Here is a 14,982-nt window from a genome sequence, read left to right as displayed (position 1 = left end):
GGCTTCGGCTGATGTCGCACTTCACCCGACGTCATCTCTGTTGGTCTTCGGGTATAAAGGCATCAGCCGACGCCATTTTCCTCAGTGTTTCTTGCCCCAGATGCCAGTAGCCCTCTTGTAGGCTAAAAATTTTGGATAAATGCCAATGTTTCCAAAAGATAGTGGTAAACACAAAAATAAGCATGTATGTACATATATACAACAAATACACCATAAAAGACTCCCCCCACCAGCTAGCTATTAGGAGGGTAAACACCCTAGGAGTACCACAGAGGGAAAGGAGGGAGGGTAATCCTGACTGCAGATGCTATCCAGTTCGGACATCTACATTTATGGTAGGTACAAAACTGTACTATGTCCTTCATGGATGCATCTGCAGTCATAACAACTGGGTAGAATACCATAGCCAACTAGGGGAGGAGGAAGAAACTAGATTATGGTGTGTTTAGGATCCCTTGCAGTACAGCAGTGGCAAACCCTGCTCGGGATCTGGAATATAGAGGTAAATTATAATGCTTGGCAAATGTATGCACGGAGGTCCAAGTAGCCGCCTCAATAATGTCTTTGGTTGCCACTCCTCGTAAGAAGGCTGTGGTAGTGGCTGTTGCCCTTGTAGAATGAGGTCTTATGTTCTGTGGAATTGGTTTTCCATGGAAGGAGTAACAGAATGGTATGCAATTTCCTATCCATTTGGAGATTGTCTGTTTGGAAATAGCTTTTCCTTCCCTTCCTGTTGCATAGGCTACAAAAAGCTGATCAGTTTTTCTGCTACTTTTTGTTCTGTCCAGGTAGTAGCGTAGCTGTCTATGTACATCCAAGGTATGCAGTATTCTTTCCCCTCTGTTTTGTGGGTTGGGAAAGAAGGTAGGTAGGTGGATTGCCTGGTTTAAAGACACTCTGGATACCACCTTAGGCATAAATGTAGGATTAGTCCTCATGGACACTCTATCTTGATGGAAGATTAGGAAGGGTTGTACTGCCATTAGGGCCTGGAGTTCAGAAACCCTCCTGGCTGAGGTTATTGCCAGTAGGAAGGCGGTTTTCCACGATAGATGCTGTAGGTCTGCTGTTGCTGCTGGCTCAAAGGGTGATAGTGTCAACTTTTCTAGCACAAAGTTCAAGTCCCAAGCTGGTAATGGTGGTTTCCTTGGAGGTTTTACATTCTTGATTCCTCTGAGGAACTGTCTGAGTAATGGGTGTGAAAAACAGGTGGATCAAAGCTGTATTCTGCTGATATAGCTGATGCATGTATCTTGATGGAGGAGTAGGACAGGCCTGAATGTAGAAGTTCTGCCAGATACTCCAGAATGTTAGGCATATCTATGTTTGACACATCTTTTCCTCTTTCAGTACTCCAAATGACAAACCTTTTCCATTTTCCTGCATAGTTCCTTCTTGTTGAAGGTCTGCGGGCTTCAAGAATAATGTCTTTAACTCTTTGGGAAAGTTCTGGATTAGCTGCTGCTATGTGATGTTCCATGCAGTCAGTTGCAACGTTTTTAGGTTTGTATGCATGATGCTGTAGTTGTTCTGAGTTAACATCAAAGGCATCAGGGGTATTGGCCACATATTGTTCTGAGACATGCTCCTCAGCAGTGGGTACCAGTGTTGTCTTGGCCAGTTTGGAGCTATTAGGATTATCCTTGGACGTTCTTCCTTGATTTTTAGTAATAACTTGTGTATCAAGGGAAGAGGTGGGAATGCATATGCTGTTAGGCCTTTCCAGCTGAAGGAGAGCGAATCCACTTTCCATGCTAGTGGGTGGAATGTCCTTGTGCAGAACTTTTTGAGCTGGTGATTGAGAGGGGAAGCAAATAGATCTATCTGAGGCATTCCCCATTATTTTGAGATGGTCTTGAAGATGTCCGGGTGTAGCATCCATTCGTGGGCATCCGATGTGGTTCTGCTTAATATGTCTGCTAGAGTATTTTCTTTTCCCGGTACAAATATTGCCTGTAACTGGATGTTGTAGCTGAGTGCCAGGTTCCACAGCTCCAAAGTCATTCTGCATAGGGGGTATGAATGAGTGCCTCCCTGTTTGTTGATGTACCACATGACTGTGGTGTTGTCTGTCCTTATCATCAACTGGCCCTCTTTGAGAAATGGTCTGAAGTTTTGGATTGCCAGTTTTACTGCCAGCATTTCTTTTAGGTTGATGTGCAGGTGAAGTTGATCCTCGCCCACAATCCTTGCACGCATTTGTCCAGCATGTGGGGCCCCATCCTAGGTCTGAAGCGTCTGTTGTGATGGTCTGGCTTGCTTGACATCTGCGAAAGGGTAGCCCTGGGTTTGACTGGCATGCTTGAGCCCACCATAGGAACTCCTGTTTTAAGCATGGAATTAGTGGAATTTCTGTTTCTAGGCTGTGCCTGTGTTGGGACCATAAATTCTTTAGGTACCACTGTAGTTTTCTCATATGTAGTCTGGCAAGTGGAACCAAGATTATGCATGATGCCATGAAGCCCAAGGCCTGCAGTACTTTTCTTGCTGTTAACTTGTTCTGTTTTGTTAGTGCCAAGAAGTAAAGAGGGAGTTCTCTTTGTTTTTCTGCAGTTAGGAAAGCCATTTGTTTTACTGTGTCCAATTCCGCGCCCAAGAATGTCCTTGTCTGGGATGGGATCAGCCTTGATTTTTGTAAATTGACTGTGTATCCCAGTGCTTGTAGCAAGTAAATGACCCTTTGTAAATCTGTTGTCAGCTTGCTTTTGTTGTCCTCTTGTAGCAGGCAGTCGTCCAGGTATGGGTAAATTTGAATTCCCTGTAGTCTGCAGTGGGCGATTACTGATGCCAGGCATTTTGTGAATACTCTGGGCAGTAGATAAGCCAAAGGGCAATGCTGAGAATTGATAATGCTCTGATCCTGCAAGAAATCTGAGGTATCTTCTGCAGATTGGTCGAATGGGGACGTGCAGGTATGCCTCCTTGAGATCTAGAGTTACCAGCCAACACTCCTTGCCCAGCATGGGAAGAAGTTGCTGTAGGGTCAGCATTTTGAATTTTGGGACAATGATGTATGTATTTAAGGTGGACAGGTCGAGAATAGGTCTCCAACTTTTTCCTTTCTTGGAACTAGGAATAGTCTTGAGTAGAATCCCTTTCCTTGTTCTGTTGTTGGCACTCTTTCCACAGCTCTCATGTTTGCTAACTGCATTATCTGTTGTAGAGCCTCTGTTTTTGATTTGGAGGTAGATTTGGCATTCCTCTTTTGACTGGTAAAGTGTGGAAGTGGAACCGTAACCTTGATCTATGGTTTGTAAAATCCACTTGTCTTTTGTGATATAGTGCCAGTTCTTTGAAAATAAGGTTAATTTGCCGCCTAATGGAGCTGCTATTTGTTCCCTGGTAGGCGGATTTAGAGTTAAGTCACTGTGGCTGTGTTGTTGTAGTGGCAGTGGTTGTGTCTGTGCCTCTGTTGTTACCTTGCCACTGTCGTCCTCTGTAGGCACCTCCTCTGGATTGGTTTCTGCCTCTGGAACGTCTATTCCTGCCCCTTTGGGATCTTGTGGAGTCAGGAAAGGACCAATTTTTGGCAGGCCAGTTCCTGCTAAACCTTGGGGTTGGACCTGCAAGAAATCTTTAACCGTTTGAACAGATTTTGCCTTTTCTTCCATTTTCTTCATTACCTGCTGGGCAGGTGTACCAAACAAGCTGGTCTTATCCATAGGAGCATCTAATAACTTAGCTTTAACATGATCCGGTAAAGCTTGTTCCTTTAGCCATGCATGCCTTCTTATCACAGTGCCAGTCATGGCTGATCTAAATGAAGCCTCCAGTGCATCATAGCCACATTTTAAGGAATGGTTACTAACCTGTTGTATGTTATTTACCATTTCTAATACATATTTCTTATCAAATGATTCATCAGAGGATAGCTTTTTTGTTAACTGATCAAGCATAAACTCTTGGTATTGTATCATGTGAAACTGACAGTTTAAAGCTCTAGCTGAGAGAGTAGCTGAAGTGTAAACCTTTTGCCCCATCTGTCTAAAGACCTGGCTTCCCTTTCAGAAGGAATAGGGTTTTTAGCTGTGGTCGCTACTGCCTTGGGACCCTGGGATATAGTTTCGGGTCTGCAAGTGGGGCCTTGTAAAGGTGGTGATGAGTGTCTGGTACCCTGTAAAATCTGTCTGGTTTGGCAGGGGCTGGAGGTAAAGAATCTGGTGCAGAGCAGACATCATTGAAGGCATCATCCACTACAGAGAGCACAGGAGGTATAGCTAAGGGCCTGTGTTGTGGAAGGTGCAGAAAGGTTCTAAGTCTTTTCTGGAGTCTGAGAAATCCTGCTGCTGCCATTGGAACTGCTCTCGCATGGCATGTAAGGTTTCCCCAAAGGAAAATTCTTCTGGTGGGGAGGCAGCTGGAATGGATTCTTCAGCATCTGAGTCTTCAAAATTGGAGAAAGGAGCCTCTGGCTGGTCTGTTATGTCTGATTCATCAGCAGAATCATCAGAGGACACAGGCTCGGGGGGCTCTGCCCTAGGTCTCTTCTCTGGGGGCTGAGAGGCCCTGTCTGGGTGAGATTGAGACCCCCTAATTAATGAAATTAAATCTTCTGCCAGAGTAAGCATTTGTGAACTAGAAGAGGGCTGGGTTGTAGGGGGTTTAGCAGGCACTGTTCTAGTAGTTTTGGCTGCTTTGGCCCTGGCAAAGGCCTTAATGGACATGGCTGCTGGAGGCCTAGCAGTACCACGTGCTGGGGTAGACACATCCAAGGGAATGGTGTCTGAGATAAGTCAGTGGCAACCACCGTAGTGGATAAAATTTCTGAGGCCGATTCAAGAGAAGTAGCAGGGGCCTCAGTGGTAGTGATAGATTCTGCTGTATTTTGATCAGTTTTCTCGGTTTCGGCGAAACCGAGACACTCATGATTTGCTTAACCATGGTTTCGCCGAAACCGCGGACCGCAGTGTCGGTCTTTATCTTTCGCTTTTAGCAGTTTGGGTAGTCGGAGGGTCCGACGGCATAATATACGCAAAATCAGAACCGAAAAACTGTTCAGCAAACTCCGACCGACGCCTAAGCGTTCGTCGGTTGAAAGAAGCACAGGCTGCTACGTCGTGGGCTGGGCCTAAACAAGGCAGACAGTAAGAGTGGAAATCCTTATGAGGTATTTGTTTCCCACAGGTTAAACAATTATTAACTTTTTCTGACATCGGCTGAGGCAAGAAAGAGTCCCCAACGGGGTACTTAGCTTTAGAAGTCTTCGAAGTAGTATTCGGTAGAAGTAATCTCTGGATCCGACCGACCGGCACTTGCGAACAGCTTCTGCTTCGGGCGCCACGCGGCAAGAAAGACTGAGGAAAATGGCGTCGGCTGATGCCTTTATACCCGAAGACCAACAGAGATGACGTCGGGTGAAGTGCGACATCAGCCGAAGCCGGACCCGGACTTTGGAATCCGGCCGACTGAAGGGCTGCCTGACGACAGGACAACCCAGTTGTTATGACTGCAGATGCATCCATGAAGGACATCCATATTCAGGTCCCAAGGGGGCACAGGATGGGCTACTGGGGGCTGAAAGAGCCACGCTCCTTTAAGGAAAGATTTGCAAAGCCTGTTTGCCATTAAGGAAGGCTCAAAGGAGACATGAAAATTAGAGATAGCCGCCAGTTGGACTTTAATTGTGGAAACTGAAGAGCCCAAATAAAACAAAGAAGCCAGGAATTTTAAAACCTGAGGTACTGGGGCGGTAAGGGGATCTATACCTCGTTGCTGGGCCCAAAGAGCAAACCTCTTCCATTTGCTGGAATACAGTTTAATAGTGAAAGGTTTGTGAGAAGAGGACAAAATGTGGATGACGTCTGGAGAAAGAGAGTTATCTCTGACTAAGGTTGGAAGTGGAGTAACCAAGTGGCCAACCTCAAGGACCTGAGGGATGGGTGAGACTGTCCCAACTGATGAGTTAACAGGTCGGGCACCAGGTCCAGAAACCATGGGCCTTTCACCGCATACCTCAGAAGGAAGGGGAACCAACCTGACGAGGCCAGTGTGGAGAGATCAAAATCATGTCACTTCCTAGATAAATCGCCTTCTGTATCACCTTCGGGAGAAGGGGAACCGGAGGGAAGGTGTAAAGTAGACCGGGGGGCCAACTGTGAGCTAGAGCGTCCCTGGGAATCTGCCCCTGAGAGGGAGTCAGAGTGAAAAACTCCCTGCATTTCGCATTGTGAGGGCTGGTGAACAAGTCGCAACAAGGGAGGCCCCACTTGGCGAAGATGTTTGCAGCCACCCTGTCGTTGAGGGACCACTCGTGGGGCAACAGGAAAGTCCTGCTCAGCCTGTCTGCAATCACATTGGATTTCCCCGGAATGTGCGTTGCCACTAGGAAACGCTGGGTAGAAATCACCCCAGGCCTCTCGGCAAAGAGGGTAGGACCTGGTTCCGCCTTGCTTGTTTATGTACCAGACTACCGACATGTTGTCGGATAGAATCGCAATAGTACCCCGGGGAAGAGCATGATGAAGTGCTTGCAACACCAGTAGCACCGCTCTCATTTCCAGGATATGGAAATGTAAGTGCGTTTCATGAACCTGCCACGTGCCTTGGACAGACCTGTCCAGATAATGACCCCCCCCCACCCTATCTGGGAGGCGTCCGTGGTCACCGTGGCGACGGGAGGCTGAAGGGCAAAGGGTCGCCCCTGGTCCAGGTTGGACCGAAGCAGCCCCCAACGTAGGTCCCGACGGCAAATTTCCGTAATCTGGACCAAATGGTTCAAGGGGAGTTCCTGAAAGGACCATTGAACCTACAGTAGCCATTGCAGCACCCGCATGTGCAGCCTGGCTAGGGGGACTAGAAGAATAGTCGAGGCCATCGTGCCCAATAACTGCAGAATCAGTCTGGCCTGAACTCGTGATCTGGGTAACAAGGTTTGAACCTGAGAATGCAGGACCTGAATCCTTTCTACCGGCAAGAATGCCCGCATTCTTCTTGTGTCTAACTCTGCGCCTATAAAGGTAATACGCTGAGACGGCTGCAGCACAGATTTTCCCCAATTGAACGTGATTCCTAGTGAATGACCCAAACTGACTGTGGTCATAAGCGCCCGAACTAATAGATGCTTGGAGGTGGCAGTAAGGAGACAGTCATCTAGATAGGGAAACACTTGGAATCCTAGACTTCTCAAGTGAGCTGTCAGTACTGCCAGACACTTGGTGAACACCCTGGGGGCTGTGGTGAGACCAAAGGGCAGTGCTCGGAACTGGAAATGACTGGCTCCCAGGCGGAAGCGTAAATGACTCCTGGACTCTTGACTTATCAGAATGTGATAGTAAGCGTCCTTGAGATCTATGGAGCACATCCAGACATCCTTCTCCAATAACGGGAGAATGGACTGAAGGGTGACCATTTGGAATTTGGATTTTTTTTACAAAGCGATTCAATGATCTGAGGTCCAAAATGGGCCTTAAGTCCCCTGTCTTTTTTGGCACCAAAAATAGTCTTGAGTAAGTTCCTGATCCGATCTGGTCGGCGGGGACAGGCTGGATGACTCCTTTTCTTAGCAGCTTTGAAACCTCGACCGCTGCTTGATCCCGCTGACTGGGTGGCACATCCGGGATTTTCCTGACAGGAAGGGGGGGATCTTGATGAAAGGGATGAGATAGCCTCCGGTTATGGTCCGGAGCACCCACTGATCCTTGGTGATAGATTCCCAAGCCTGCTGGTGTTCCGCAAAGCGACCCCCGACTGGCTCCGGAGATGCGCAGTCGGGCCACGTCTCAGGGACGGTGAGCGTAGGATGGACCACAAAAGGAATCGCGGTCTCCAGAGTTACGGGGGCCTCTGCCGCCTCTGGGGCGGCGTCTTCCTGAATCCCCCGCCTCTAGAGGGGGGATCACTCGGTGGAGTAGGGAAAGACCTTTGAGATTTCCTGAACCACATTTTCCCTCCTCTCTGGGCCTTGGGGTAAGGTCTAGAGGAGCAGAAAAACGGGCCCCCACGGCAGTCAAGGTCTTGCCCTCCTGCTCGCACCGAGTCAGTGTGTCCTTCACCTTGGGTCCAAACAGGGAGGACCCATCAAAGGGGGCGTCGGTGAAGGAAGACTTAAAGGCCTCCGCAAAGGGACACAAGCGTAACCAGGCATGTCTTCTAAGAGCCACGCCTGTTCCCGCTGCTCTACTCACCCCTTCGGCCGCATATGATATGAGCCTCATGGACGAGTTGACTATCGAAGATAGGGTAGTCATCTGGGCGCCAACAGTTTGGGCTAATGCCTCAGGAAGATTACCTGTAAGAGACTCACCTAACTCTTTGAGGAGGTCCCTTTGGAGCCTGGTAAAATGACAAAGATAATTCAGCGACCACAGGGTAAAGGCTGCTGAAGAAAGGGTACGCTTCCCGTACCTATCCATGCTCCTGGAATCCTTATTAGGAGGGTGAACAGACGTTGAAGCCTCTGCCACGTCCTGCTGAGTGGCAGATGCCACCACCATCGCATCTACTGCAACCCCTTTAGTCAAAAACTCCTTTTGAGGAGGGGCTGAGAGGAACTTGTTAGGCCTGGAGGGCACCGGTTCCACAGTGTCAGGGTGTTCCCACACCCTTCGAGAAACTAAATCTAGTAATTCATCGAAGGGTGGAGACACCCAGGAGGTGGAGGTCTGGGCCCCAAAAGCCTTGAGGAAGACTGACTCCTCTGCGGAAGGGGTTTTGGACTGCCAATCGCCTCTCTGTCTCAGGATCTCGAGGATATCTGAGAATGAGACGTCATCCGAGGACGATTTTGGGGACCCCTCCGCATCATCGAGGTCAGTATCTGATGTGATAGACTCATCCTGGGAGTCAATGTGCTTCCTCTTGCACAATTGTTTTCTTGGAGGTTCATCTGAAGCGGATTCAGAAGGACCTCCCGGGAGAAGGGAACCCCCCAAGGGGGTATCCTCAAGCCCTGGGGCCCCACTGTCGTGGGAATGAAGCACAACAGAAGCACCAGTTCCCAAGTCTAGGGACGGTGAGGTAGAGACTTGCTGAGCCGGCAAGGACATGGCCAGCGCACTCCTCATGGCCTCAAAAGCAGGACCTCCAAACTCTACGGAGGACATCGGCTGAGAGACCATGACGGTACCGGGAATCCCTGCGGCCGACGCTCCGAGGGGAAGACTAGGCACAGGAGCTACCAGTTCCAAAGTGTTAAGTCCCGGTACCGAACCCTGACGCCGAGGACAGGGTAGGAATTATGGTCGGAACAGAGAAGCTCCGAGGGAGTCTCGGTTCCGACTGGACAACTCTGCTCCGCTCTACCATCACCGACTCCAATGGCTCCGAGGAGGTTGGAGGAGGAATCGGATGCGAAGTGGGGACCGGCTCCAGAGCCGAGAGGGTTGGAGCCGAGACCATTTTTGCAAAAACCGGGGACTGGAAAAGCCTCTGGATAACTCTGTCCAAATCTGAGTCTGACAACCTGGAGGATTTAGAGGAAATAGATGGGGGCTGAGACGACTTCTCTCTCGGCTCCGATAGACCAGGGGACCGGCTCCGAAACAGCTCCAATACCATCGGCACCGGATCCGGAACCGTATGAATAAGCATTGGCGCCGAAGGGGACTTCGGGGCCGGGGGGGGGGGGGGGAGTCTGAGCTGCACACCTCCAACGGCTCCGAGACCAAAGGAGCCGAAGCAGGTGATTCGCCTCTCAATCCCCCAACCTGTGGCTCCGACACCAATGGAGCCGAGGAAAGAGGTATCGAGGCAGACCCTTCCACCCGAGGCTCCTAAGTCATTGGAGCCGAGAAAGAAGAGGTCGACCTATGCTTCTTGGAAGTCGGTTCCGACGGACTGGTCGGAGCCGACAACCTTTTCTTTTTAGAAGCTGGAAAGGAAGGAGAAGCCAAAGCTTCCTCAAAGGAGGGCTTAATAAGGCCCTTAAGGATCAATTTATTTTTTTCGTTCTTGAAGGACCCTAGAGGAAAAAGCATGACAAACACTACATGTTTCCTGCAAATGTTTTGGTCCTAAACAATATACGCAAACAGCATGGCTATCAGTATGAGACATTATGTAGTTGCACTTGGTGCACTTTTTAAAACCAGACTTCTACTCTTTCGACATCCTATCACACAACTATTTCCCACAACGAAAAGCAAACCTTAAAGTAGGGCACGAGCCCTTTGACTCAAAAAACGGGACTGGCCCGAGATACAGAACACAAAACGGGCAGAAGCCCTCTAACTTAAACGGGCTTAGCCCAATAAATCAGGACATACAGTAGAGACAAAATCAACACACCCACACACAAATAAGGGCAAGGGCCCTCTAACTTAAACGGGCCTTGCCTGGTATGTAGAAAAAATACCAACAACCAATCACACCAAAACAGGTTCACACACACACGTAAAGCTGTTAAAACAGCTGTTTGTTAAATTAGTGAAGAAAACCCTAGGTCAAAAGACCAAAAAGTAATAAAAAAAACCACTTAGCTCCAGCCAAGTCGAGACCACGTCTAGCTTGAAAAGCGGCAAACGAGATCTGGGGAAGCAGGCGTGGTGCATTCTGGGATAAGGGGTAGCCCAGCCAATTAGAGACTTCGTTCTAGTATATAGTGGCAGAGTCGGAGCCGATGGATCGGCTCCGAACCCATCAGTTCCATCAGTTATGAATGTAGGCGAGATAGGATCCCATTACATGAAGTAGTTATGGTTTTGCGTATGCATCCTTTGCAGACTTGCTTAGGTCTTCCCCGAAAAAAGTTTCAATCTTCACAGGGAGGCTGATACCGCCATTTGACAGAAATAGTCCTAGAGTGCAAGTTCTCAAGATCCAGCTGTTTGTTCTACAATAAATAAATGTCAACCTAATCTGACATATCAGCAGGCCTGTTACTGCAGCACTGTTGCAATTCCACTAAATGTCCTTCTCAAATTCAGTAGAGGACACTTTCTCAAGTGTGCTTTGCATGGGTAGTGATTTGCAAAAAACTAACAGTCATAACTTTCTCTAAAATGCAAAAGATTCAAATTGGATGTATACAGTCAGAAAGGTTATAAAAATCTAAGAAAAAAATTATTTTTTTAAATAAAGTTTCATAAAAGTAAACTAACTACACCAAAGCTGTATTTTCATACTAAAATGTGTGCAAATGCTTGTTTAAAAATGTAAATAAAATAATTAAAACAAAAGCTGTGTTTATACTGGTCTTTCTCAGTAAGGTATACCATTGTAAACCAAAATGTGTAGAATTATATACAACTGCATTTCCTACTATGTAAATTTACTGCAGTTACTAAATGTAGCTACTTTCTTGACTGTATAAATGTATGTGGCATTACAGGGTCTTCTGCTTATTAGGTCATATGATGATTTCATATTTAGATTCTGGCTTGCTCAATCTTATCCTTCCAATGTAGATGAATAACTATGAAAACAAAAAGGGGGGGTTAAATTCAAACGAAAACCATTGGAAATCCTGATTGGGAATTTGAAACAGAAGGACTTCAGTTAATCTTACTCTGTGTGTAAAGACTCTGAATACTTATAGAGTGGTGTTAAAAGCTAGCCAGACAGAGGGCACCGTACATCTTTAGCTAGGAGGCAGACTTTAGTTCAAATGTAAGACATATTTTTCTGTCCATAAGTATCCTTTTGAAAGTGTTATTACTTTCTGGTGCAAGCCTTTCACTGTTTGCATATTTACTTGGTAAAGAAAGGCTTTAAAGTATTTACTTCAAGTTAAGAACTTGTAGTAAGTATAATTACTTGTGGCCAATAATTTATTTTCTGGTTAAGGGGTTTAGTTTTGTTGTTTAGAACATATGGTATCTGCCTAACTGTGAATTGGTAATGCCTGAAGTACTTGCTACCACTCAAACATTTGAATACAGGCTTATTTTAAGGATAAACAGTAAGGTATGCCCTCATTTTGCTAGCTTTGACTAGTGTGGTGGCAGTGTACCTTAAATCATGGAAATAAGAACTTTGTGCTGTAAAGTCATCATTTACCCTATCATTCTAAAATAGTGTGTGTGTGTACGCAAATAAACATTCTGGTCAAGGTTCTACTACTGTCACTAAGGTTGCACTGAAAGGCACTGGGGCTCACTCTGAGGTGGTTGAAATTATGGGTAGTCAATGATTAAAGCTCTGATGGGTTACTGGACAGTGTGCAGTTTATCTGGATGCTAAAGTTCTTTACCATTACCCAAGGCAATGGAGAACATTTACCAAATGCCACTCCTTTTTTTGATCTCCCTCTCCACACACACACACACACACACACACACACACACACACACACACACACACACACACACACACACACACACACACACACACACACACTATTCCAGATGGCTACACTACCTTCACCCAACTAGTCCATTTCCTCCAACAGAATGGGAGCCAGGTATTCCCAGGCTAGACAGGAGACCTATGGCCAATTTGCTCCTGCATCGCCATCAGTGCTTTCATCTGCTGCAACGAGAGTTGGGTGGTAGAGAATAGGCCAGCCTGCTGGTTTTGGCAGGCTACATACCATCTCCCACTGGAAGCACCCTTCTCCCTTCTACAGCTCATCTGAGCCAACAACTGCTGCCTTCCAAGTGAAAATGTGCCTCCATATACCAATTTTCCCCTTGACAGCATAGTGGAAATGCATTACTGCAGCAAGGATTTAGCCAATTTGGAAGACCACTAGGTGAACATTTAGTGCTCCCATTAGGTGTCACACATGTGGCAAGCCACAACCGCCTCTAAATGGCCAATCACTCTCATCCTCACCTGCCAGCTTCCTACAGCCACCTAAGAAGCTACTCAAACATGGGTCACCAGTGGTGTAATCAGGCTTTATTCCTCCATACCAAAAAGCTGGCTTAATTTAACACATTCTTAAACTGCCCATAGTGTTTTTATGGGTACTAGTGATGGGATTCACACTTCATACTGCTGGCTTCTCTGCACATTTTAATACAATGGTGGTAGTGGTGCAGGAGTTAGAACCTGTAACCCTTGTCCCTCATACATTACCTGGTGGCAGCAGGTGGGTTTGTAAGCCTATGTCACACATTAATATCTGGGTAAAGTTGAGCTTATCTGGATGTTGCAGGCTTCTGCTATCACCCTATACCCTTTAAGGCTAACCTCCTTTGTATTCTAACAGGTACCAGTGGTGGAAGCTGAAACACATACTGCCATTTCCACTGCACATTTGAATACTGATTTACTGTTGTGGGAATTACAGGCTGTAAGCCCTTCACACACTAACTGGTAGCATCTTTACATCATACACTAACTGGTAGCATCAGATGAGATTATAAGCCCATTTATTACATATACCACTAGACCTATTATTGTGAGGCCCACTAATGAATTTACTAACCAACCCTAAATCTGTCACAGCTTGGCCTCTATCCTGAAATGCAGTGATCTGCCACTGAAATGTGTGCCAACCACCAAATCTTCACTGTCTTTGTAAACAGTTTGAAGGCGCCTGTCAAACCAGCTGCAGAGTAAGCTGCTCTGAAGGTACCAGAGGTTAGGCAACCTAAGTGTGTAGACTGAAATAGCAATTATGTATTTTTAGCACCATTACTAGCTGAATGATTGGCCATTTTGATATAACTAAAGAATAATTTACATTACAAAATGAAGGAGTTTTTTTCCCACAGCTTTCCGAAGTAATAACCCGTGCAAAAAGAGGTGGTAAGAGAGCCATATCTTAAGTACGAGTCTTTCAAAAGTTGAACATAGACTAGCTCAGCAAAATAACTTGCACAGGGGCAAAGCACAATGATGAAGTCTATTAAATAGTCACAAATGGGAGGATCATCAATAATAAAACAAATTCATACTAAAGCAAAAAAAAGACATACAACTAAAGACAGCCATATACTAACTGATGCGACAAAAGGGAACAGACATACATCTAACTTCTCTGAAAGGAAAGCCAATGCAGGAAAACAGGCATCACAGCTAGAAAGAACATGAGGATGGAGATGTCTACAAGAGGGTCTGCACAGATGACTATATCCCTCTGATTTGATTTAATCCAATATGATCAGTTTTAACAGTTTTTATTATTGGCTGGTATGGCATATTTTCAAGACAGAAAATATATGTAGGTAAGACTGAGAACACATACCTAGGAGGTATTTCTCAGTTACCAAAAGAATAAAATAAAAGCTACATTTGCAACACAGTAAGTATATGCAAACAGATAAATGAGATGTAAATAGTATTCTGAATGATACAAGAGACATATTTCTGAATGGCAGAGGACAGCTTATGAAAGCTTTGAATACATGCATTATAAAGATGCAAGCCCTACCTGTCCACTGTGCAAAATTTTCTTACTTAAAAAGTTCAAGGAAAGGTGGCTAGCATCATCGAGAGAATTCCACTTCTGCTGCAATGCCAAAGCATTGGCTTCCCTCTGAAGCAATAAAGAATTACTTGTAGCCTGAGAAAATGAACGTGAAATTTGTAAATGTTCATGATAAAAATAAAGAAAATTCCGACATGATCACTTGAGCTTCAAACTGCTTTTACTGACAATGATGACATAACACACACATATACAGTTCAGCAAAACACATTACAGTTTGTGTTAACATGACAACAAAAATATATGATCTGTGATTCATTTTACTTAACTATACACAACACTTCCAAAAAAACAACCTGTCTCAGAATAATTACTTATGCTTATATGGTTGCTGAAATAGGGTTTGAGATACTATAAAATGAGCAGGTCTAGAATATGCCACAAGAGATTTGTTTATTTTGACACAAAAAGAACACAAAAAGCTATCCTATTGTATTGTAAAAAGAGAGAACATGCTTTATAACGCATTTTCAAAAGTCTAGCTAGGATCAAACTTTTGACTGTTTTATGGCCTTTTAGTCCCCATAAATAATACCTGCATCTCCAAAATGGCATAACATATTCTCTATACATTTTTTCGATGAATAACACAGTAATGCTACCTCACAGTGCTTGGTTCTTTAGCTTGCTTTCTGGTAGGGGATCATTCTATGTGCAGTCACAGTGTT

General features: G+C 45.8%; 1 protein-coding gene across 3 annotated transcripts in view; it reads right to left on the bottom strand.

The window, feature by feature from the left end:
- Positions 1-14,982, bottom strand: part of RC3H2 (ring finger and CCCH-type domains 2) — a 2,406,224-nt gene that overhangs the window by 373,894 nt on the left and 2,017,348 nt on the right. For 2 of the 3 annotated variants that reach the window (XM_044058310.1, XM_044058308.1), the window contains one exon: positions 14,258-14,389. The exons of the other annotated variant lie outside the window; for it this stretch is intronic. In XM_044058310.1, the coding sequence (XP_043914245.1) occupies positions 14,258-14,389 (132 nt within the window). The remainder of the gene's footprint in view (positions 1-14,257; positions 14,390-14,982) is intronic. 3 annotated transcript variants of the gene reach the window in all.

The sequence above is a fragment of the Protopterus annectens genome, chromosome 16.part0 (assembly GCF_019279795.1).
Source record: "Protopterus annectens isolate FY-2018-M chromosome 16.part0, PAN1.0, whole genome shotgun sequence".
Lineage (NCBI taxonomy): Eukaryota > Metazoa > Chordata > Ceratodontiformes > Protopteridae > Protopterus > Protopterus annectens.
Note: the sequence above shows the minus strand (reverse complement) of the source record. Positions and strands in the feature narration are given on the sequence as shown.